At 64.1% G+C, this 24,017-nt stretch overlaps 2 protein-coding genes across 2 annotated transcripts; one reads left to right on the top strand and one right to left on the bottom strand.

The window, feature by feature from the left end:
- Positions 1-5,129: 5,129 nt before the first annotated feature.
- ADGRG5 (adhesion G protein-coupled receptor G5) lies at positions 5,130-10,235 on the bottom strand. Its single transcript, XM_050904315.1, is given in 13 exon segments — positions 5,130-5,398; positions 5,527-5,789; positions 6,695-6,794; positions 6,889-7,116; positions 7,119-7,153; positions 7,293-7,411; positions 7,908-8,014; positions 8,175-8,217; positions 8,390-8,506; positions 8,654-8,788; positions 9,741-9,867; positions 9,974-10,046; positions 10,172-10,235. Coding segments are annotated over 13 exon segments (1,488 nt in total). The 3' UTR covers positions 5,130-5,321.
- A 7,110-nt stretch (positions 10,236-17,345) lies between these two features.
- On the top strand, positions 17,346-22,348 carry CCDC102A (coiled-coil domain containing 102A). Its single transcript, XM_050904021.1, is given in 10 exon segments — positions 17,346-17,441; positions 17,444-17,931; positions 19,046-19,248; positions 19,364-19,472; positions 19,725-19,841; positions 19,933-19,945; positions 19,948-20,141; positions 20,399-20,569; positions 20,656-20,759; positions 21,810-22,348. Coding segments are annotated over 10 exon segments (1,569 nt in total). The 5' UTR covers positions 17,346-17,398; the 3' UTR covers positions 21,937-22,348.
- The last annotated feature ends 1,669 nt before the right edge of the window (positions 22,349-24,017 follow it).

Below are 24,017 nucleotides of genomic sequence, written 5' to 3'. Positions count from 1 at the left end.
CAGCCGTGCCAGCCCTTTGTGCGCCCTGAAAAGCAGCCGGATGGGAGAAAGCCCGGGTTGCCGGGAGCCGGAGGGAGGAGGGCGGGCAGGGAGGGCTCTGGGAAGTGCCCTGGGTAAATAGTTGCTCTTGCAGATATTTTCAATGGCTTGAATGAGACTCTCCTTTCTGCTGGGGGAAGGGTGGAAACAACCTCCCGCTCCGACAGGGAAGGCGATGGAGATAAAAGGCGGCCACGGCACCGGAGGTGCCATGGCTGTGCTGGGACCCCCGCAGCGGGGGACATCCCGCACGCTCGCGTCGCACCCCGGCTTGGTTTAATTTCCAGCTCCAAGCCCCGAATTTCCCACGGCAAGCGGCTCCCACGGGAAGCGGCTCACGCGGGCTCATGTGGCCGGACCGTGGCTAACATGGCCGCCTTTGAAGCCTGACCATCCCCACGCCCGCGGGGAGCGGGGCCGGCTCCAAAACGCGTGTTGATGGCAGCCGGAGCCATGGGAGCATCGCAGCGAGCCAAGCCTCCCGCTGCGGGTCAGCCCGACCGGCTCCGTCGGGAAATGCCGTAAATCCACCTCCCGGGAATAATGCTGCTAAACCCAGCGCCGGCTTCCACAGGATCAGGCCCTCCTGGAGGGGGGGGATCAGGTGCGGACCCCGCATCCCAGTGAGGAAAGGACATTTTGGGCCATCTTTTTGCTGCTGTTTATGGAACAAAGAGCCTTTTGTCCGCACTTGACGTTATCAGGCGTTATTTTTAGGTCGACGTCTGCACTTGTTGATGTTATCGGGATTATCTGTGAGTCGGCAGGCCGTGCTGCTGTCTTCAAAGACGCTGGCTGAGCTCAGAGAGGGAGGAAATCCTTGTGTTGTCCCTTGCAAGGAACATTTGCCCTTGGGCTCAGGCCAGCGGCACTCACTCGGCCTGATAAGGGTTTATTGCTCAAGCCGGGGAGTTCCTCAAAGCCCTAAAAGTTCCTGAAAACCCTGAAAGTTCCTCAAAGCTGTGAAAGTTCCTAAAAGCCCTCAAAGCTCCTAAAAACCCTAAAAGCTCCTAAAGCCCTAAAAGTTCCTAAAAGTTCCTAAACCCCCTAAAAGTTCCTAAAAACCATCAAAGCTCCTAAAAAGCCTAAAAGCTCCTAAAGCCCTAAAAGTTCCTAAAAGTTCCTAAAACCCCTAAAAGTTCCTAAAAGCCCTAAAAGTTCCTAAAAGCCCTAAAAGCTCCTAAAGCCCTAAAAGTTCCTAAAAGTTCCTAAACCTCCTAAAAGTTCCTAAAAACCATCAAAGCTCCTAAAAAGCCTAAAAGTTCCTAAAAGCCCTAAAAGCTCCTAAAGCCCTAAAAGTTCCTAAGTTTCTAAAACCCCTAAAAGTTCCTAAAAACCATCAAAGCTCCTAAAACCCCTAAAAGTTCCTAAAGCCCTAAAAGTTCCTAAAAGCCCTAAAAACTCCTAAAGTCCTAAAAGTTCCTAAAAGCCCTGAAAGCTCCTAAAACCCCTAAAAGTTCCTAAAAGCCCTAAAAGATCCTAAAGCCCTAAAAGTTCCTAAAAGCCCTAAAAGATCCTAAACCCCCTAAAAACTCCTAAAGCCCTAAAAGTTCCTAAACCCCCTAAAAGTTCCTAAAAGCCCTAAAAGCTCTAAAATTTCTTAAAGCCCTAAAACTTCCGAAAAACCCTAAAAGCTCTTCAAAGTTCCTCAAAGCCCTAAAACTTTCCTGAAAGCTCCTGAAAGCCCCGGTGCTGGCGGCGGGCGAGCGAGCGGGGAGCGTGCCGGGAGAGCGCGACGGCACGGCCGTGGGACGGGCAGGCTCCGGCAGGCGAGGGCACGTCCCGCCATGCTGCTGCCGCCGGCCGAGGCGAGGCAAGTACGGGCAGAGGTGCCCCGGCGCTGTCTGAAGGCGAGGGTGAGCCGGCGAGCGCCAGGCCCGCTGCCGGGCGGTGACAGCCCCAACCCAGGGTGCCCAGACCCCCCCCCTAAAAGCCCCTTGGGAGACCGCCATGCTCCCAGGGGAGCTGCAACCGTGAGCGGGGCTCAGCCCAGCTCCGGTAAGCGGAGAAGGAGGGTGAGGATGAGGATGATGAAGCAGACGAGTGTTGGTGGGAGGGGATGCCGGGAGGTCCCCCGTCCAAATCCGGTGAGCCGTGCCAGGGCAGCCTTGGGAACCTTGGAGGATGGCGATCCCAGGGGAGCCCAAGGAAGCTCCGTAGCTGCCTTGAGCGGCTGAGGGGGGGTCCCGCTCCCCCATCGCCGCCGCTCCACCTCCCGCAGCCTTGCTCCCGAAAATACATCAAATGGGGAAGTGGGTCCCCCCCACCCCACGTCGGGGTTTCTTTGTCGGGCAGCAACGACAACAGTGACTCACCAGGTGCCAGGGCTGTAAAACCCAACCGTAGAGAGAGCAATAAACCCGACTTATTTGTTTAGGCTCGGCTTTGCAAATAAACCCGCGATGATGTCAGGGAAGCCTGGGGGAAAATCGGTCCCCGGGGGTGCACAAGCACTGGGTGAGGATGCTCCCGCGGGATGCGGGAACCGGGCTTGTCTGCTCGCCGGCAGCCAAGTCCCAAAAGCAGATCCTAAAATGGAGCCGAGGTTTGCCCCCAACCTTCCATTCCCAAATGGATTTAGTCTCTTCCCTGGCTGCTTGTTTCCCCAAAATTTGGAGGATTTGCAATAATTCCAGAGCTTTGCCCCTTGGTTTAGGCCTGAAGGCACCGCAGGGATGCCAAGCCGCCTTTCCTGGGGAAAAAAGGACGGCACAACCCTCTCCGGCAGCTCGGCACCGGCCTCCTGCCTGATAAGGCGCAGGGGAAGGTAAACAGGATTATTTCTCCTTGGGGAGGTTAGATGGGCCGGCTCCCCCTTCTCCTGCCCGCGGTGTCCCGGGGCTGGGGCGAGCCGGCCCCGGCGCTGTGGGGCACTGGGGGTGGTGGGAGGCTGGATCCCACCCTGCGCTCCCAGGGGACCTCGGGGAGTGTTTTGACCCCGCTCCTGGCACGGTGGGTGCCTTTTCTGCCCCTGGTCACCAGCAACAGGCTCAGCTCCCCGGGGAGCACCGTGTCCCACCGGTCCCCAACAATAGACTCAGCTCCCCAGGGACCACCGTGTCCCACCGGTCCCCAACAACAGGCTCAGCTCCCCAGGGACCACCGTGTCCCACCGGTCCCCAACAACAGGCTCAGCTCCCCGGCGACCACCGTGTCCCACCGGTCCCCAACAACAGGCTCAGCTCCCCGGGGACCACCGTGCCCCACGGGTGCCGTGTTCCCGCTGCCAGGAGGCAACCACCAAGTGATTGTTTTCCAAGCGCCACTGGATACCGGAACAAGGTGTATTCACGCACCGGTGTCGGTGCGTAGGCAGGCACCGGCAGCCGGCGTGACTCACACCGCAAGCCCCAAAATCTTGAGATGGGGAGAAGGGGCACAGAAAGCGCATCCCAAGAGCAACCGGGGGGGCTGGAGCTGCCACAGCCGCGATGCGACTCTCCTATGGTGGGGCTCATGGGGGACAAGCCGGGCGCTTGGCACCTCACCAAACCCCCAGGCTTCTTATTTAATAGCTGAAGTCAGCCGCCGGAGCGGTGAGACATGCACAGCTCATCGCCACGCGGCGGGAGCGCACCCACGAGCCGGGGGCTCCGCGGTGCCCGCGGGCTGGAAGGTCGGGGCACACAGCGCCGGCAGGACGGGCTTTTGTGCTGGCTGCCGGCGGGAGGGATGGAAACTCGGTGGCGCTGGCTGCCCTTTGTGCATGAAACAAAGAACAATAGCCAGCAGCTTCCTTCGCTGCCCAGAACCAGGCCCTGGGAAGCAGCCAGAAAGGGAAACGCCGCTCGGCAGAGCGGCACAGGAAGGCAGAGACGGGCAGCGTGTCACCCCGTGAGGCTGCCCGGTGATGCCCGGTCCCCTGCCACCGGACCAGAAATGGGCAGCACCAGCAAATGGCACCTCGCTGGTGCACCCTGCAAGCTACAAGCATGGGGACGGTGGGGATCCCGCTGTCACCACAGGCGGATTCGCGGCCATGCCAGCATCACCACGTTGTGATGCTGCTCTGCATCCCAGCAGGCAGAGTGGGATGCCCAGCTCCAAAATCCCGGGCACCCAGGAAAGGCAAACCCATGGGTGCAGTTCCAGGTTAAGCCCGGTGTATGGGGATGCGCCGGGGGCTCAGGGCTGACTCGCCACTTCCAACCGATGGGTTTAGTCCCTGCAATTTGTCCTCGCTATTTATTTCCTGCAAGCTGGACTGCTTAAACCCCGATAAAGCGTTTGGTCGTGTCGAGGAGCTCTGCTCGGGGTCTGCCTTCCCAAGTGAGAGTGGGAGGAAAGTCGGGTTATCGGTTCACTTACTCACTTCCCACCCTCTCCTCCACCCCGGCACGTTCACCCGATGCCAAGCTGAAACCCTGCTCGCCCGTTTGCCCACCGACCCGGGGCTGCGGGTGGCCTCCATCCCCACACTGGCTTTGGGGCAAGCAGGAGGGCTTTTGGTGGGGTGCTGTCGTGGGTGAAAACCCGGGGTCGGGGGGGTTTGGGGGTGCCACGGCCTTACAGCCATGCTTGCCAGCCTGCAGCCGTGCCGGCACCAAATGGGTCGGGGGGATGTAGTCGGAGAGCCCCCGCTTCTGGCTGTCCCTTGTGAGATGTGTGGTGGCAGCTCCCCGAGGGGGCTCGGACGTCCCCTCTTGGCTGTCACGGGGCTCCTCTGCACCGCTAACCGGCACTGCTAACCGGCACCGCCGGAGGCCCGTGCCGCTGCCGGCCGGCCCTGCTGTGTGCACAGTCCAGAGCTGGGACCATCTTCGAAATCCTCGTGCCATCTAGTGGGACCTTCACTAACGACAAGGCAGAGCGTGGCTGCCAGCTCTGCCGGCTTTGCCCGCCGTGGGGCCGGGGGTGACGGGGTGGCAGCGGACGGCTGCGGGACCCCAGCCAGAGCCGCACCGCTCCTCCGGCGGTGGAGGAGACCTGCATCGGCAATTAAAGGGCGCTTTTAATGAGAAGTGTCCGCCTTCAGGAGAAGAAGTCAGTGTTGGTTACTAATGGAGGGGCTGCGAGCCGGCAGGGCTGCCCTGGGCTGGCACGGGGGCAGCCGCGGTCCCCAGGGGAGCGCAGCACCCACGGGGCCCCCAGCCGCAGCCCCCCGGCAGCAGGCAGCTCCCACCGCCCAGAAATCCGGCTTTGCAGCCCAAATGCTTCCCCTGAAGAAACCCGCGGCGTCCGCGGCGCTGGCTGTTGAGTCCCGGGGGATGTCACCACACCGCGTCCTCAGGGAGCAGCTCCCGAGCTCCCCTCGCAGCCCCTCACCCTGGCGTCAGGGCACGTTATCTGGAGGTGTTGCTGAAGGAGCCCGGCTTGCTCCGGCGGTGCACGGTGACGTACCAGAGGCAGACAAAGAAACCTGTGGGTGGGTGGCAACGCGGTCACTGCCGTGGGTGCACCGAGCTCCTGCGAGGAGCAGGAAGGTGACGAGGACCCTCCCAAACCACGGGGTGCCCGTCCCTCCAAAAACCCTCCCCCCCCACCGACCTTGCAGGGAGTTGAGGATGGTGAAGAGGTAGAGCTGGGGGACGAGGAAGACGCCGAAGCTGAAGAAGGCCAGGCCCCAGGTGGTGCCCAGCAGGCCGGTGAGCCCCAGCACCGTCACCCAGTCCTTCCTTGCCTGCTCCTTCTGCCGCCGGATCCTCCGCAGTATCATCACCACTCTCCCCAGCACCACGGTGTTGAAGAGCAGGATGAGGCCGGCGTAGCAGAGGGTGGCGTGATGGGCCGGTGGGCTGGTGAGCCAGCACCTGGCAGAGGGGGACTCTCTTGGGGACAAGGGCCAGCACCCCCGAGAAGGAGCTGGGCGCAGGAGGGGCACGGCGGCGGGTGCTCCCATGCGCGGCGAGATGGAGGCGGGCAGCTGGCAGAGCCGGGCTCACCAAAAAGTGGCACCCGTCAGAGCTATGGCTGGCTCCTGCTGGCCGCAGCCCTGGGGCAGCTCCGTGTGCCTGGGGTGCCTGGTGTGCCCGGGTGCCCAGTGTGCCCATGTGCCCGGGGTGCCTGGTGTGCCCGGGGTGCCCAGGCTGCATAGGGTGCCCGGGGTGCCAGTGTGCCCCATGTGCCAGGGGTGCCTGGTGTGCCCGGGGTGCCCAGGGTGCGCAGTGTGCCCCATGTGCCTGGGTGCCTGGTGTGCCCGGGGTGCCCAGGCTGCATGGGGTCCCAGGGTGCGCAGTGTGCCCATGTGCCTGGGTGCCTGGTGTGCCTGGGGTGCCCAGGGTGCCCAGTGTGCCCCATGTGCCTGGGGTGCCTGGTGTGCCCGGGGTGCCCAGGCTGCATGGGTCCCAGGGTGCGCAGTGTGCCCCATGTGCCGGGGTGCCCGGCATGCCCAGGGTGCCTGGTGTGCCCAAGGTGCATGGTGTGTTCAGAGTGCCCAGGGTGCCTGGTGTGTCTGGGGTGCCTGGCATGCCCAGGGTGCATGCTGTGCCTGGGGTCCGTGCTGTGCCCGGGGTGTTCAGGGTGCAATGCTGTGCCCGGGGTGCGTGCTGTGCCTGCAGTCCATGCTGTGCCTGAGGGGTTCAGAGTGCATGCTGTGCCTGGGGTGCATGCTGTGCCCAGGGTGCCTGGGGTGTATGGTGTGCCAGGGGTGCCCAGGGTCCATGGGGTGCCCAGTATGCCCAGGGTGCCCAGGAAGCTGGCAGCCCCCTTCACTCACATAGTCGTATTGCTGTAGCCTTCAGAGGTGCTGATGGCGTGGTACCCATATGTATCTCTCTTGAAGACAAAAATAGCCGCCACGGCCAGCGTGGGCAGACCTGCGGGCCCAGGGACAGGCTGTGTGGGGCCGTGCCGGGACAGCCGTGCCGTGGGCAGGCGCGGGCAGGCAGGGCCGGGCGGGTGCCCACTCACCCCAAGCGAAAAGGCAGAGCTTGAGGAGGTAGTGCTGGATGTAGACGTTGTAGACCTTGACGAGGAGGAGGAGGAGGTGGAAAGCCTCAGCAGCCATCCACGCCAGGGTGCAGAGAAGGCTGGCGTGCAGCAGGGCGGCGGTGACCCGGCAGAGCCCCTCGGCGCTGGCGGCCAGCGGCGTGCTCAGCAGGAAGCTGCAGTTGAGCAGGAGCAGCGCGGCCAGGAGTGCATGTGGATCCTGGTCGTGTTGTCCCTCAGCCGCTGCCTGCAAGAGCGGGGAGGGCAGGGGGTGCTGGTGGGTGCCCGCCGGATGGCACGGCACTGCATGGCACGGTGTGGCACAGCATGGCATGGCACAGCCCAACGTGGCATGCATGGCACGGCACGGCACGGCACGGCTCTACCTGGAGAAGCAGCAGAGCAGGAGGGTGCAGAGGGCGGCGGCAGCCGAGAGGGAGCAGCCGATGGTGCTGATGTGGGTGAGCGATGCCAGCTGGGCTGGGCTCAGGGTGCTCGCCGGGAGCTGCCGGGAGAGGGAGGGAGGGGGTGAGCGGGCGAGTCCCGCAGCAGCACCCACCCACTGGGGAAGGGGGGGGGCCCTTGCAAAACCACCCCCCTGGCCACCCTCTCCTGCAGGACACCCTCCATACACCCCGTACCCCACCACACACCCCGTACCCCCCATACACCCTGTACCCCCCATGCACCCCGCATCCCCCCATACACCCTGTACCCCCCCATACACCCTGTACCCCCCATATACCCTGTAGCCCTACACCCACCTACACCCACACCTCCAGGGAGGAGGAAGAAGGATGGAGGGAAAGGGAAAGGAGGAAGATGGAAGGAGGGAAGGACGAAGGAGGGAAGAAGGAAGAGGCAAGGAGGGAACAAGGGAAGGAGGAAGAGGGGAGGAGGAAAGAAGGAAGGAGGGAAGGAAGGAGGAAGCAAAAAGGAGGGAAGGAGGAAGGAGGGAAGGTGGAAGAGGGAAGGAGGAAGGAGGAAGGAGGGCTGTGGACCAGCAGGACGGCGAAGTAGGTGAGGTGGTTGCAGTGGCAGATAACGGTGCCCTCCCTGTGCGTGGTCTCGCAGCCTTCCCTGCTCCAGCTGCCTGTGCTGCCCGCGCCTGCCAGAGAGCTGCCGTCAGAGGGTGGCACAGCGGCCAGGGGACGGGGACATCGAGGGGATGTGGAGCCCTGCCAGGGCTGCACGGGAGGCGGACGGGCGATGCCTTTGGGGTGGCACCGAGCTGGCATTGCCCCTGTTCTGGCTGTGGCCACACTTACCGGCTCCGGGCTTCCAGAAGACACAGGTGGCATTGGAGGCATCCTGGTGGGAAGGGGACAGAGGGGGAGAGCTGGGGACCCTCTCTGCTCCCTGGGACCCCAGAAACCTTCTGGTCCCAGTGCAAAGAGGGGACACTTTCTCTTCCCCAGCTCCAGGGGAAACGGTGGCGCTGGGAACGCCCCCCGGCTCATGCCCGCGCTGGAGTCCTGCTCACCAGCACCGTGTTGTGCCAGAACTGGATCTCCACGGGGCGGCTGAGCCCGGCCACGTGCCCGCTCTGCAGGAAGGCTCCCAGCACGTTGTTGTTCAGCACGGAGCTGTTGTGGGCGTCCTGCAAGAGTCGGGGTGCCTGCGGGGAAAGTCCTGGGTCCCCAGGACATCCCGCCCACCCCGAGCATCTCAGCAGGGGTGGGTGATGGGGCAGGCGTGCTGCTGGCCAAGGATGCTCGGGGGGGCCGTGCGAGGACCTGCGGCTCACCTGGAACATGCAGGGGCTGTGGATGTAGATGCAAATGAGCTCCTGCTCCACTCCTCGTGCCCGGACACCCTCCATGAGCTCCGCCGGGAAGTTCATGGCATGCCTGAGCCTCCCGCCCCTGCCCAGCTTCACATCCTACGCCGGTGGGCAGGGGAGAGATGGGTTCAGCTGCCTCGGGGGGGGTCAGGGTGCTGCCCCGGCTGCCCCCCCTAGCACAGCCACCCCAGTTACCGGCGTGGCCCCGCAGCATCCCCTGGCCCCAGCGGCAGCTCCAGCTCTGCCGCGGTGCCTGCAGACGCACAGATATAGCAGCCGCTCCCATCTTGACGTCGGAGCCCTCCCAGCCCATAGCACACGGGGGGGCCGCGGGTGTGGGGTCTGTCACCCATGGGTGGGCACGCCTGTCCCACCGGCCCCGCCGTGGGGCGAGCACGGGGCAGATGGCATTGCGCCGGGATGCTTTTCCAGTGGGCTTTCACACCTTGGTGTGCTCCCTCGGACAGTCTCTGCTCCCAGGTCCCGAGCAGGGGGTCCCAGCTAGCAGGCAGGCACCCCTGTCTGCAAAACCTGCCTTGTCCTGCAGGAAGGGACCTTGGGCCGGAGCGGTCGGACCTCCCTGGCAGGGCAGCCCCACGGCCGGGAGAAGTGCTGCGGTGCTGCCACGTGACCCCCTTGCACCGGTACAGGGAAGTCACCCACACGCTCCCCACTACGGTTTCCCTCTCCCTTCCCACTGCGGAGAGATGGGGGCCAGGGCTTTCCTTTTCGTAAATCAGAAGAGCTTCAGGATGGAAATCCCAGCTCTCGGCTGCAGAACCCCCCCCGGCTTTAGAATCCCCCGGATTTATCCCAGCGATGGTGCTGGGGACCTGCAGCCATGGCTGCCTGCAACACCCTGGCAGAGCTGCGTTTCAGGAGGTTTTGCTGGCGTAAAGCATCCTTGGAGGATGATGGAAACCCAGTGTGGGCAAGTGTCAGCCACCCCAGCACCCCCCCAGCACCTCCCACTGGGGGTGGAGGGATGGAGGGGGCCCAGGGGGGTACGGGCATCCCCTGGGAATAACCCCAGCAGTGCGGGGGGACCAACCATCCTGCTGCTGAGGTTTAACCCTCTGAAGTGCTCGGCCATGAACTTGAACACGTAGGTCTCGATCATGCTGCCCGTGAAGTTGTATTTCTCCCGGCGGGCCAGCTTCTCCTCCAGCCAGTTTAACCTGCACGGGGAGGGTGTTGGGGGCAGGGTGCAGCAGGATCTGGCCCCTGTGGGTCTGGGGGGATGTGGGAGGTCCAGGGGACAGCGGGGTGGGAGCCGGGACTCACCTCTCCCTGGCACGGTGGGCGCTGCCGCAGCCCTGCTGCAGCTCCTTCTCCAGGGTGTACATCTCCTCCCGCTCTGATGGAGCCATTTCGGGAGCTGAGCCTCAGCATACGGCACCCTCCCCATCCTGTCCCGGCCCAGGGAGCCCCGAACGGCCCCAAAAGCATCCAGCCCAACGCCGGGATGGGAGATGTCCCTACCTTGAGCCCGCAGGATGCAGGCGGCGAGGCAGAGGACGAGGGCGATGAGCAGCAGGGTGGGCATCGCCATGGTCCTCTCCTGCAAAAGGCACCCAGGACCTGGGCAGCTCCCCAGAGCCCCCACCCACGTCCCCCGGGACCTTGGCCCTTTCCCACGCGCCGGCTGCAGGACAAAGACGGGGCCCCGGTGGCTTTCCCCCACCCGCAGCAGCCAAGCCCCACGAAAGCGATGGCGGCAAAGCCCCAGCCCGGAAGCACCAAGCGGCTGCGCTGGCGGCAGGGCGAGGAGGAGGTTGTTTGCCGCAGCGACCGGGGTGCAAGATGCCCTTCGCATCCGTTTTACCATTAAGGTTGTAAAACCACAGGGGACAAGGCTTCTGCCTTCCCCCCATCCCCCCCCCGGCCCCCGCAACAGGGACTCAGACCTCGCTGCCATCCCAGCCCGGGGCTGCAAATCCCCGGCAAGCAGCCTGCAAGCCAGAAGTGTCACCGGCATGCTCTACCGTGCCGGGGCTTGCTGGCAGTGGCCCAGCACCGAGCTGGGGAGGAGGAAGCGTCCCCAGCGCGGGGTAGGGGGAAGGCGGCTGGCAGCAAGATTTGCATCCATTGCAACACCACACCCAGTGCCGCTCACAGCAACGCCCGCCGCGGTAACACCGCCGGCACCCAAAGCAGCCGGGGAGAGAGGCTGTGAGCGCAGTGGTGCGGGGTGCAACCCCGACGCGCAAATGGTTTTACTGTGGATGCAGCGATGGGATTGATGCTTTGAGGCGCTGAGGCTGGCGATGGCCAGCGCAGCCGGAGCCTCCCGGGGCAGGAGCAGCAGCGCAGTGGGCAGCGCGTTGGGCAGCTGCCTGCACAGGCCGCCCTCTGACCCCCAGCGAGGGACAGCCACCACGTCCCTTTTAGGATGTTTTGCAATAAATAACCCTTTTACTTCTCACTGACGTAACCCTCGGGTCCCCTGGGCACCCGACGCAGGCACTTGGCCCGACCTCCACTGCCGCCCGGCACAGCCCGGCAATGCCGAACACCATCCCCGCTGCCGCTGAGCCAGAGAGGGTATCGCTCCCTTGCTGCACCCTCCGGAAATGGCAGGGCATGGGCATCACTTCGAGTGGGTTTTGCCTTCGTGGGGAGCAGCTCAGCACCCCGGCGAGCCTCCAGCGCCGTGCCGGACCCCCACATCCCCCCCTTGCTCAGGCGAAGCCCTTACCTTGGGCACAGGGCAGCTCTTGGCGTTGGCACCACCACGGCGGGGTCAGCTGCTCCGGCTCTGCCTGTGCGGCAGTTGGGACAGCAGAAAAGGAAGTGTTCGTATGCAGATGAGCAGATTAAATCGAGAGAGCTTTTAATTTCCTTTTGCTTACTCTTTTTCGCAGCCCGGTGAGGAACTGGGGCGGGGCGGGGGGGGACATCCCGGACACCACCAAACCCCAAGGACACGGCAGACGGCTGCAACTCGGCATGGCCCAAAGACAACCTGCTCCCCGGGCATGTCTGATATAATTAACCTTCTGCCTCTAATGAGCTTCTCCTCACCACCGGCTCACCAGCAACCCCTGCTCTCCCGTGCTGAGGAGCCCAGCCGGCTGCTGCGGCAGCACCGGCACCGTGGCAGCGCCACCGGAGCAGGAGCATCATGACGGCGCGGTTTGGTAAGTGTGGGAAGTCAAGCCAGTGGGGCAGAAGGCAGAAGGCAGAAGGATTCATCCCAGGGTACTGAAAGAGCTGGCCAAGGTTATCGTGGGACTTCTTTCCATTATTTTTCAACGGTCTTGGGAGCCTGGAGAGGTCCCAGTCGCCTGGAAGCTGGCAAATGTTGTCCCAGTTTTCAAGAAGGGTAAGAAGGAAGACCCTGGTAATTAGAGGCCTGTCAGTCTCCCTTCAGTGCCTGGTAAAATTATGGAGAAGCTTATTCTGGGAGTTATTGAAAAACACTTGAGAGACAACGCAGTCATTGGTCGTAGCCAGCACGGGTTCACACGGGGAAAGTCCTGCTTAACCAACTTAATTTCCTTTTATGACAAGGTCGCCCATCGAGTTGACCAAGGGAAGCCAGTAGATGTGGTGGTTTTGGATTTTAGCAAAGCTTTTGATACTGTCTGTCACAGCATCCTTCTGGACAAAATGCCCAGCAGACAGTCCGTCATGCGTTGGGTGAGGAATTGGCTGACGGGTCGGGCTCAAAGGGTTGTAGTAAATGGGGTCGCATCAGGCTGGCGGCCAGTGGGGTTCCCCAGGGCTCGATTTTAGGCCCAGTGCTCTTTAATGTTTTTATAAATGATCTGGACGCAGGAATTGAACGTACATTAAGTCAGTTTGCCGATGATACTAAACCAGGAGGAGCTGTGGACTCTCTCGAGGGTAGCGAGGCCTTACAGAGAGATCAGGATAGACTAGAGAGCTGGGCAATCACCAACCGTATGACATTTAAGAAGAGCAAGTGCTGGATTCTCCACCTGGGATGGGGTAATCCTGGTTATACGTACAAATTGGGGGACGAGAGGCTGGAGAGCAGCCCCATGGAAAGAGATCTGGGGTCTGGGTTGATGGCAAGTTGAATAGGAGTCAACGGTGTGCTCTAGCAGCCAAAGGGGCCAACCCTGTCCTGGGGCGCATCAAGCCCAGCATCGCTAGCCGGTCAAGGGGGGTGGTTGTCCCACTCCGCACCGCACTGGGGCGGCCCCACCTCGAGTCCTGTGTGCAGTTTTGGGTGCCTCAATAGAAGAAGGACATCAAACTATGAGAGTGTGTCCAGAGGAGGGCGACCAAGACGGTGAAGGGTCTCGAGGGCAAGATTTACGAGGAGCGGCTGAGGTCACTTGGCTTGTTCAGCTTGGAGAAGAGAAGGGTGACCTCATCGCTGAGGGGTGACCTCATCGCAGTCTACACCTTCCTCAAGGGGGGCAGCGCAGGGGCAGGTGCTGATCTCCTCTCTCTGGTGACCAGTGACAGGACACGAGGGAATGGAATGAAGGAGCAGGGAGTTGGACTCGATGATCCTTAGGGGTCCCTTCCAACTTGAGATACTCTATGATTCTATGATACTACAGTTTGATTCTACTGCCGGGACGGAGGCGGCATCCTCTGTGCCACCCCCAGCCACGATGGCACAGCTCCCCAGCGATGCCAGCTGGCCCAGCCGAAGGAAAAAAGGTCTTCTTTTTTTTCCCCAAAATGTTAGGTTTGCCCCAAAAGGCTTCACCTTGTGCTCCAGGGGCTGCTGGGTCCAACTGCAGGGATGTGGCCACATGCAGAGGCGCGGGGAGCAAGGACGGCTCAGCCACACCGGTGCCCGCCGCAGGGCAGCGATGCCACCCTGTGCTTCCCCAGCGCCTGCAGCCACTCATGCGATGAGTCTCCAGGTCTCAGTTCACAGCACAGGGCAACCATCTGCCTCCGACTGACCCACCCCGAAGATGGAAGCCCTTTGGGCACAGCCGGGCACCCTGGGCCAGGCTGGAAACCCAGAGCTGGAGGAGAAGGGTGCCAGGACCACGGTCCATGGACCACAGAGATGGGGCACTGTCCACGTCCTTAGGTGACATGCCCTGGGCCAAGGAGGTTTGATTTTTGCCAGGGCAAAAACCACAGATGCCAGGACGCTGCAACGCATACTTGAACCTGCTGGTGTCACCAAGCTGTCCACATCCAAGCAAACAGTAAAGACACACTTGGAAAAAACTTTGCCGGCTTTCAAAGCCCCGTTTTAGTGCCAGGAGCGGGTTAAAACCCCAACCCGCCAGCACACACCAGCAGCTCTGGCCAAACCGCCTGCAAAATCACTTTACCGGCTGCAAGCAAAGCTGCCGGTTCAGACTTTCCCGGTGCAAAATGCAGGGATAGGGGCGTGGGAGAGCAGAGCATCCCCACCTCCAGTTTTTTGGGGTTGTTTCCAGTGGAAAAATACCGGGCTTGAAGAGAACAGGCACAGGCATTTGCAGTTTTGCTTTAATTTGATTTATTTTTCCCTGCTTTGCTTGATGTTGGGGGAGAAAAGGGTATCGGTGTCCCACGGCATCATTTCCACCTCCAGTGGGACACAAATCCTCTTGGCTGCTTGTATTTCCCAATTTTTTGGCTGAAAAGCATCCAGCAAAGGGAAAAATACTGGGGGAAAAATGGTAGTGTGGGGCTTTGCTGCTTGGTCAGGAGCATGACGGAGCGAGCACCGGGACGTGTGGGGATGCGGTGGGCAGTGCTGCGTGGCCATCCAGGACCCGCTCACCCATGCGGACCCTTGGGTGGGGATGTCCCGTCCCCCCCCAGGTCCCCTCCCAAGCCCCAGCTTTCGACTCATGGATTTGGAGCACAGCAATGCCAATCCTGCGGGAGCAGCCAGAGCTACAGGGAAGAAGGGTCAGGCCTGCTCTGGCAGCCGGCACCGGCCCCCCGGCACCGCAGCCACGGCGCCAGCAGCTCCAGGAGCGTTCAAACCCTGAAGAGGCCCAGGCTGGAAAGAAGCCGCGGGCCAAGCTGAAGTCTGGCAGCTGCAGCCCCATGTGCATCACACTTGTGTGCCGGCACGCCTGTGTGCAAATATCCTTGCAAATGCGTGTGAGCATGCCCACGTGTGAGCACGCGCCTGTGCAAGCCCCTCTACGCACCACGCTCGTGTGCAAACACTCATGAGCGAGCATGCTCCTGTGCACGTCTGCAAGCACCCACGAGCAACAACAACCACGGGCAAACAGCAGCGTGCAACCTCTCGCGTGCAAACGCCTGCATGCAATATGCTTATGTGCAAGCATGCCTGAGTACAGCCTGTGCAAACGCTTGCAACACGTTTGTGTGCAGGCATCGCTGTGCACACACTCCTTGGTGCAGACACTTGCGTGCAACCCACCTGAGTGTAAAAACGCCTGCAGAAACCCCCACGAGCAAGCTCCCCCGTGGGCAAACACCCACCTGCGCGCGTGTGCAAGCATGCCAGCGGGCACTCACGCACGACACGTGTGTGGATCGCTGTGCACGGCCTCCCACGTGCAAAACAACCGTGTAAAGCCCCGACGAGCACAACCGCTTGGAAACCCACGCGTGCAAGCACGCGCACACGAGCAAACTCCCCCCACCCCCCGCGCCAAAAGCAGCGTGGAAGCCCCCACGGAGGCAGGACACGCACCCGCGGCCACGGGCTGGGCTCCGGCAGCGGGACCGGCCCCCCCCCCGGGGCGCGGGCGGGGGCGGGAGCGGCGGGGGGAGGAGGAGGAGGAGGAGGGGGAGGAGGAGGAGACTCGGCCGGCAGCGCCCCGGCCCGCGCGGGCTGCCCGCACCGCCGCCGCGCCGACACCGGTGAGGGAGCGGGCCGGGCCGGGCCGGGCCGGCGGGCGGCCGGGACGTGGCAGCGGCGGGCACCGGCGCGACGGGAAACTTGCGGGAAACTTTGGCGGGGACGGCGGCCGCGCCGGGGCGGGGCGGGCCGAGCCGGGCGGTACCGGGCCGAGCCGGGCGGTACCAGGCGGTACCGGGCCGAGCCGTGCCGGGCGGTACCGGGCCGGGCGGGACGGGACGGGGCGGGGCGGGGCGGGCGCGGAGGAATGCGGCGGCTCCCGCGGGCCGGGGCGCGTCACCGCCGGCGGCGGAGTGGCAGCGCCCGCGGCCAATGGGGAGGCGTGGGGGGCGGGCGGTTCCGCCCCCGCCGGGAGCCCGGGACGGCCGGCGGGGGCCGCGCGCCGGAGCGGGGGCGGCAGGGGAGCGCGCGCCCCGCGGCGGTCGTGGGGTGTCGCGATCCACGCGCGCTCCCGCGGGCGCTGCACGGGGGCCGGTGCTCCCCGCGTGCTCTTCGTGGGTGTTCCAGGGGTGCCCGTGATCCAGGCATGCACCCCGCGGGCGCTGCGCGGGTGCCGGTGCTCCCCGCGCGCTCCCCGTGGGCGCTGCATCCGTGCCGGTGCTCCACGTGTACTCCCGTGGGTGTTGCACGGGTGCCGGTGCTCCCATGGACGTTGCATGGGTGCCTGTGCTCCCACAGGTGTTCCACGGGTGCTCGTGCTCCGTCTGTGCTCCCGTGGGCATTGCACGGGTGCCGGTGCTCCCGTGGGCATTGCACAGCGGCTGGGGGTCTGCCGGTGCCGGATCCTGCCGGGACCTGGATTTCCTCCCCGGGGCAGCAGCCCGTGCAGGCAGCAGGAGAGCACAGGCCAGGGCTCGCCTCCAAGTTTTACCAAAACTTCACCCTTTCTGCAAATATCATCAGAGAAATTAATTTTTTCCCCCGTGCAAAGCACATAATTGCCGTCAGCCGATGCTCCCGCTGCTCCGGCGCCGGCTTTCACCACCTGGCCGGATTTAGCGGCAGATCCAGGCTGCACTGTCCCAAAAACCTGCCGGGAGGCTGCGGGCTGGCCACGGCCGGACTCTGTACTTATCCCATTAGGGCACGCAGCAGCCTCCCATTAAGGTTTCCTGGGGCGGTTTACCCGCCTGGCTGAGCCGGGATGTGAGCTCCATGCCGGGACGTAGGCGGTCAGCGCCGGCCCTTTGTTGCGGCATCACCGGAGAGCACGTCCGGCCGCCTCTGCCCGCATCCTGCCGCCACGGACGGTTCGGTCTTCCGGAGCTGTTCCTGGCTCGTTGGCGCCAGATCCAGGCTTTAACCCTTGCTGGAGCTGTCGGGGTGCAGCCGGGTCCCCCCGCCACAGCACCAGGGATGATCTTGGAGGCCTGTAGATGATGTCATCCAGATGACCTCATGTGGATGACATCATCCGGATGACATGTAGACGTTGTTGCCCCCAGTGCGCTGTCAGAGGTGCCCCTGGGCCAGGCTGATGCCTGCTGCAGTGTCAGGCTGGGACGAGGTGCCGGTGGCTGGGCAGTGGGCTGCGGTCCTCGCTGGGGACCTCACTGGGGTCTTCGCTGGGGACCCTGCTGGGGCCATCACCAGGGACCTCGCCGGCGTCGTCAGCAGGGACCCTGTCAGGGTCCTTGCTGGGCACCTCACTGGGGTCTTCGCTGGGGACCTGGCTGGGACCATCACTTGGCTCCTTGCTGGGGTCATCATTAGGGACCGGGCTGGGGACATCGCCAGAGTCCTCCCCGGGGTCCATGCCGGGGACCTCGTCACTCAGTGTCCCGCCCCCCAAAACCAGGGACTGTGCCTCCCCGCTCCCCTCCAGCCCCCACCTGCAGCCCCCCAGGGCCCCCCTGACCCCTCCTGTCTCCCACAGGTCCCCGGGCGGAGGTGCCGCCCCGGTGGTGACGGCCATGTCCTAGGGGAGACCCACCATGAGCCAAAGCGGGGCCTCGCGCCTGGCCGGCTCCCCGCCACTGCCGGGGGCTCGCTGCTGGCCCTGCTGGCCTCCGAGCCCTCCCCGTCCCCCCCCAGCGGGACACCCTCGCCCGGTCCCCCCCCGGCATTGCTGGAAGGGGACTGGGAAGGGCGGGAGGAGCTGCGGCTGCGGGAGCTGGAGGAGGCGCGGGCGCGGGCGGCCCAGATGGAGAAGACGATGCGATGGTGGTCGGACTGCACGGCCAACTGGCGGGAGAAATGGAGCAAGGTGCGGGCCGAGCGCAACCGGGCCCGCGAGGAGGTGCGGCAGCTGCGGCATCGCCTGGAGGCCCTCACCAAGGAGCTGGCCGGCCTGCGCCGCGACCGCGACCGGCCGGAGGAGCGCCCGCCGCCCGCCTGCCCGCCGGCACGGCTTCACAGCCGGCCCGGCACCGGCAGCCCGCCCAGCGTCGACGGGGCGGAGGGAGAGGCCGACCCTGAGCACGAGCCTGTGCGGGATGTAGGGGCTGAGGCACCCCAAAAAGCCAAGGTGAGGGGTGGGGGGGGCTGCCCGGGGCCGGCAGGGCTGGCGGGGTGCCCTGGGGGGCTCCTCACCCCCGGCAGCTGCCCGTGCGCACCCCCAAACCACCACTGGGTGCCTGCGGGAGGGCAGACCCCTCTCCGAGCGGCACGGCAGGGACAGGCCCCTCTCCGAGCAGTACAGGGGGGTCAGACCCCTTCTAGATTAGCATGGGGGGGGGGGGTTAGCCCCCTCAGAGCAGCATGGGGGGGCTCAGACCCCTCTCAGAGCAGCGTCATGGGGTCAGACACCTCTTGGAACAGCGTTGGGGGGCTCAGACCCCTCTCCGAGCAGTATCATGGCAGGGGTCCAGGACCCCCGTGCCTCGTGCTGCGAGATCACCTTGGCGCTGGCTCTGGTCCCTTTCTCGGGACTTTCCCTTTGGAGGCATTAGGCAAAAGTCGGTGTGCCGGTACAGGGGACAGTGGCTTCGGCAGTGCCGGTGGCATCTCCCAGTGACAGCTTGAATGCCAGGGGGTGGGCTTCTGGCAGAGGTCTATGCTGAAGGGAGGAGGAAGAGGAGGAGGAAGGAGGGGACACCAGAGCCACCCCAGGGAAGTTCCCAGCTGCTCCGGCCGTCCCCTCTCTGCTGCCATCGGCTCTGTCACGACGCAGAAGTCGCTGCTTGGGGTGCTGCGTCGTGCCAGTTCAGTCCACCTGACGGCACGGCTGCCGAGCGGCAAATCCGAGACAATTGAGCAGCCCTGCGGGTGCCCCGCTTGGTCCCCGGGGACGTCCCATCACCAGAAAACCCCTGCAGCTCGTTCACCGCGCGCTCGTGGAGCCTGGTAGAAGATTGCCCACGTGGCGGTCACGGTGAGGTCGGTGTAATAAATCGGTATTATCTCATCCCAAGTTTCCAGCGAGGCAGGGAGCCGGCAGCAGAGCGTGGTGGTGTACGGGAGCTCCCCTGGGAGGACGGGTCCCTCTCCATCAGCCTCAGGGGGTCCCTGGGGAGCGGAGGGAGTGATGCTCTTGGTTATGGGGTAAAGGCTGGGTGCTGTAGGGGGTGGGAAGCCAGAGCTGCCCCCTTACCCATGGGTGACTCCCTGTCCCCTGTGCCGGGCCACCCATGGCGCCACAGGAGCTGGAGCTGATGGAAAACATCTTGACGAGCAAGCAGGACGAGAGCTGGGAGCAGCGGGGCCCCCGGGCCTCCTTTGCCCGCCAGGAACGGAGCCGCCTGCTCTGGGAGGACGTCAGCGTCGTGGAGGAGGATGCCACCAAAGTCACCGCCCTGAAGCTGAGGCTGGATGAGTGCCAAAAAGTGCTGCTCAAGGAGCGGGAGTGAGTGCTCGGGGCGTCATCCTCGCGGGGTGCCAGCCGAACCCAGCCCGGTCCCCACCGGAATGGGACATCCGATGGGGTCCTGCCGGCTGTCACCAGTGTTGCCTCTCCCCAGGGACAAGCTGGCGCTGAGCAAGAGCATCGAGAAGCTGGAGGGCGAGCTCAGCCAGTGGAAGATCAAGTACGAGGAGCTCAACAAGAACAAGCAGGAGGTGATGAAGCAGGTGAGCGAGGTGCCTGGGGACCAGGGGTGCCCCGGGGGGGTGGCCTGTCCCCTGGCGGGTGGCATGTCCTGATGGTTGGACATGGTGACCCACAGCACCTCCCCAACTCCAGGGTGCTCATTAAGGGCCTTAATTAGTGCTATTGGGCCAGTTGGTCCGTCTGCAGAGGTCGGGTGGATGGGTGCAGGCAGGGCTCGGGTCGCGCAAGGTGGGTGCTCACTGCCCGCCTTGGGTGCTGTGTCCCCCCCACAGCTCAACATCCTGAAGGAGATCCACCAGGACGAGCTGGGGCGCATCTCCGAGGACCTGGAGGACGAGCTGGGCGCTCGCTCCAGCATGGACAAGAAGCTGGCCGAGCTGCGCGCGGAGGTGAGGCGAACCCCAGTGCGGGGGGGGGATAAAAGGGAGCGGTGAGGGGGGGTCCCCGCTGCCCCCTGGCCACCCCATGTCCCTGTCCCAGATGGAGCGGCTGCAGGCGAGAACGCGGCCGAGTGGGGCCGGCGGGAGCGGCTGGAGACGGAGAAGCTCAACCTGGAGCGGGAGAACAAGAAGCTGCGGGCGCAGATCGAGGACCTGGAGGAGGTTCTGGCTCGCAAGCGGCGCCAGACGGCCAGCGCCCTGGACACCGACCTCAAAACCATCCAGGCTGAGCTCTTTGAGAAGAACAAGGTGCCATGGGGGTGGTCCTGTCCCCCGCCACCCCCTTCCTGGGTGACCCTGTCACCTCAGCATCCCCCAGGACCTCCTCAAGGCCAAACTCTGCCAACGCCCTTCGTCTAAGGGGTGGTAGTGACCCCATTCTTGCTCCATCAGCTCCTGTATCATGGGGTGGGGTGGTGGGAGAGGTCCCTGGGGAGGGAGAAGGGGGCACCCGGCAGTGGGGGTGGCTCTCACCCGCTCAGCCCCCCACCCTGTGCCCACCACAGGAGCTGGCCGACCTGAAGCACATCCACACCAAGCTGAAGAAGCAGTACCAGGAGAAGATGGCCGAGCTGGCCCATGCCAACCGCCGCGTGGAGCAGCACGAGGGCGAGGTGAAGAAGCTGCGCCTGAGGGTGGAGGAGCTGAAGAAGGAGCTCGCCCAAGCCGAGGACGAGGTGGGGAAGCTGGTGGTGGTGGAGGGGACAGGGCTGGGCGGCTCCGCTCCCTCCGCGGCTGCCGACGGCCCCATCCCATCCCGCAGCTGGACGAGGCCCACAACCAGACACGGAAGCTGCAGCGGTCGCTGGACGAGCAGACGGAGCAAAGCGAGAGCTTCCAGGTGCAGCTGGAGCATCTGCAGTCCCGGTGAGCGGGGGACCGGGGGGGACCACGGTGGGGACCAGCAAGGACTCAAGGGTGGGATGACATTCTCCTTGCCACCATCCCTCAACCAGCATCTCCCTGGTTGAACCCCAGGCTGAGCGTGGCCAAAGTGCCTCCAAAATCCTTGGAGGGTGTGCAGCCATCCTTGGAGCAGCCTTCACCCTGCTGCAAGCTGGTTGGCATTCACCTCCCAGTTAAACCAGCGCAAGGCTGCCCACAGACCAGTACAGCCCAGTTTCACACCGCTTGGGGTTCCACCAGGGCCAGGGCAGGCTCCGAGCGTCCCATGCCGGTTTGGGGAGGCGGGAGGTGAGGTTTATTGCTCTTAAAAACTTTCCCTGGCCTTGCTTCGCCTCTCCAGCAGTAAAGAGCTGAAATGGCCGTGAGAGATCGATGCTGCGTCTCCGGGAGGCGCTGGGGTGGTTGTGTTTATAATCTTCCTTTATTTTATTGGGACGTCTTCATTAAATCATGGAGGAATAATGGAGGCTTTGTCTTCCCCCCCGCTCCAGCCTCCCCGTGTGCTCGTCCTTAAATAATTCATGCTTTCCAGTAAAACACAGCAAACTGGTCGGATCTGACCAGGTCCTGGGCCTTTTGACTTCAAATTTGCTTCATAAATTTTTGTTGATGAATTTTCACGCGAGGGCGAGTGAGGAGCTAAAACCACCGCAGGCTCCTGGGAATGGGGACTCTTGGGGTTTTTGGGGGGGATCCCTGTTTTAGGGGGGACGACTCCTCCCTGCTCTGCGCTTTCGGCTGGGTCTGACGTGCCCGGCATGGCGGTGTCCGGCCCGGAGGGTTTTAGGCGGTGCCCTACTTGTGCCGAGCATCATCCAGGGCTCCCCGGCCCCACGCTGGGAGGATCGGCCCCAGGCTGGGGGGGGCAGATCCAGTACCCAGAGCTTAGTGGGAGCCGCAGAAATGGGGTCCCACCGGGGTGCTGTAGGGGTGCAGGGGGATGGGCTCGGCTTTGGCATCCCCCAGGGCTGTGCCCCGCCGCCCCCCACCCCGGCAGCTCTCCCTCGGCAGGCTGCGGCGGCAGCAGAGCACCCCGCTTTTCGGCAAGATGCGCAGCGCCCGCTTCGGCCCCGACGACGCTGGGGACGGCACCAGCGATCCCGACGAGGACGAGGACCTGCAGATCCAGGTGCCCTAGAGCCCAGGGCCAGGTGCCACCGCCGCGGGGACGTCCCATGGCGGTCCTCTGCCCACAAGTGCCTGTCGCCGTGGGGCCCAGCCGTGCGGTGACCCTCGTATAGATGGGGAAACTGAGGCACGGAGCAGCGGGGAGGAATTTAGCCAGGGATGCTCCAAGCCCGCTGCCTCTCGGACAGTATCCGATGCCCCTCGGCCACCGGCATCTCCTGGGACACAAATGTGGCCACCGAAGCCAGCATCACGGAGCAGCCCAGGAGGAGGAAGCGCAGGGCAGAGAGGCGCACCGAGCCCTGCAGCCAGCCACGCTCTCCTGCCCACATTTTATATATATATATTATATATATGTATGTATTTGTATATGATTTTTTTTTTTTATTATAAATACAGAGCCCAGAGGGGCCCAGGCTCTGGTGGTGGCTTGGGCTGCTGGTCTGTCCCCACGCGGGAGCGAGGATGGAGAGGACGGGAGGGGACAGCATCGAGGAGAAACGGTGTTTCTCCGCCAGGCGCCCGCGGGGCTGGATGTGCGGCTGCTGGCATCACCCCGCTGCCATCGCTGCCCCCGCGCCTGGGGACGAGCCCAGCTCATGGGTGAAACCCATCCCTGTGCCTGTGAAGCGAGAAGCGGGGGGCTGCAGGGCGGCTCGTGACCCTCATGGCCATAGCGGCGCCTGCGTCTGCACCCGTAGGTGCGGGGGTGTTCAGGGGTGCTCACCTGGCAAGGTGCAGAGGTGCTCACCCATGGGTGCTGACCGCCCCAGCCCAGGCCCCTGCAGCCCACCGCCCCGGAGCAGGGCCTCGCGGGGCTTTGGAGGAGCTCAGACACAACCTTATTAAAAATTAATATTTCAGTGAGCTAATCCCCTTGCTCTGCCTTTTAATTGATTGGCTAAAAGCACGGCTCTTTGCTGCTCACAGGGGTTTTTTAATGCCCTTTTATTTCTAGCGATTATTCATTTTTTTATGGCCCAACAAATGAGGCTGCAGGGGTGGAGGTACCTGCAGGCGGTTTTGGTGGGGCCTGGAAAAGCAGAGTTTTGGGGGGCAAAGAAGGGGGAACGGGGACGAGGACATGTCTGCCTGAGCCTGGGGACAGCCCGGGACAGCAGCTCAGCAAGAGGCTGTCGGTGCCCGTCAGTCACTGCGGGGCGTTCACTCTGAAGCCTAATGATGTGCATGCAGGAAACCTCTTTCCAGGGCAGCCGGTTGTGACTCTGGCTGGGCTGGGCCGGGTGAGGCCGGGCCCGGAGGGACGGAGGAGGCAGCCCGGGGTGGGAGGGTGAGGGGGACAGGAGGCGGGGCTTGGAGGGGCGTGGTCGAGGCGGGGCCGGGGCGGGCGGGGCCGCGAGGCTCCAGGGCTCGCAGCGACGCGGAGCCGGACACCGGAGCCGCCGGGGCCGCCGCCTGCAGCGGGGGGGGGGCCGGGTAAGGCTGGGGGGGACACACACACGGCGGGGCACCGGCTGCGGGGGGGGTGACAGAGGACGGGGCTTGGCCGAGGGCCGGGGTGACAAGTGTCGGGGGGGCCCGGCCGGGGGGTGACAGCGCGGGGAGGGACGATGCGGGTGGGAGCAGCAGAGACCTGGGGGTGATGGAGGGGTCAGGGGTGCCCGGGTTTTGGGGGTGACCGAGGTGACAGATCGGGGGGGGGGCTGGGGTGGGGGGGGGGGGTGTGGCAGGAGGTGCCCCCCCAGCATCTCTGAATTCCCTTGGGGTGCTCTTGTGCGTGGGGTGGGGGGGATGGGATGGGGGGGATGTTCCCCCTCAGAGGCTGACTCTGGCCCCAGTCCCTCTCGGGACAGCAGAGGGTCCCTAGGGTGCTGTCCCAGCTCCCAGCACTCCCACTCCCTGGTCCCAACGGGCCACGGGCCACCCCAGAGCAAACCCCGGTGCCGCAGGACCGGGATGCGGGGTCCCAGGCAGCGGGACCAGCCTGGCTCTTGGGGAGGGGGGACGACGACACAAGCCATGCCGGTGGCACCCGGACAGGCCGTGGCGGTGGTTGCGGTGGCTGGAGGGGGACGCTGGGGCGTAGTCGCTTGTGGGATGCCCCCCCCCCCCCCCGGGCTGTCCTTGCTG

This window comes from Gymnogyps californianus, chromosome 12 (genome assembly GCF_018139145.2).
Source record: "Gymnogyps californianus isolate 813 chromosome 12, ASM1813914v2, whole genome shotgun sequence".
In the NCBI taxonomy this organism is placed as follows: Eukaryota; Metazoa; Chordata; class Aves; order Accipitriformes; family Cathartidae; genus Gymnogyps; species Gymnogyps californianus.
This window is presented reverse-complemented; position numbering and strand designations above follow the sequence as displayed.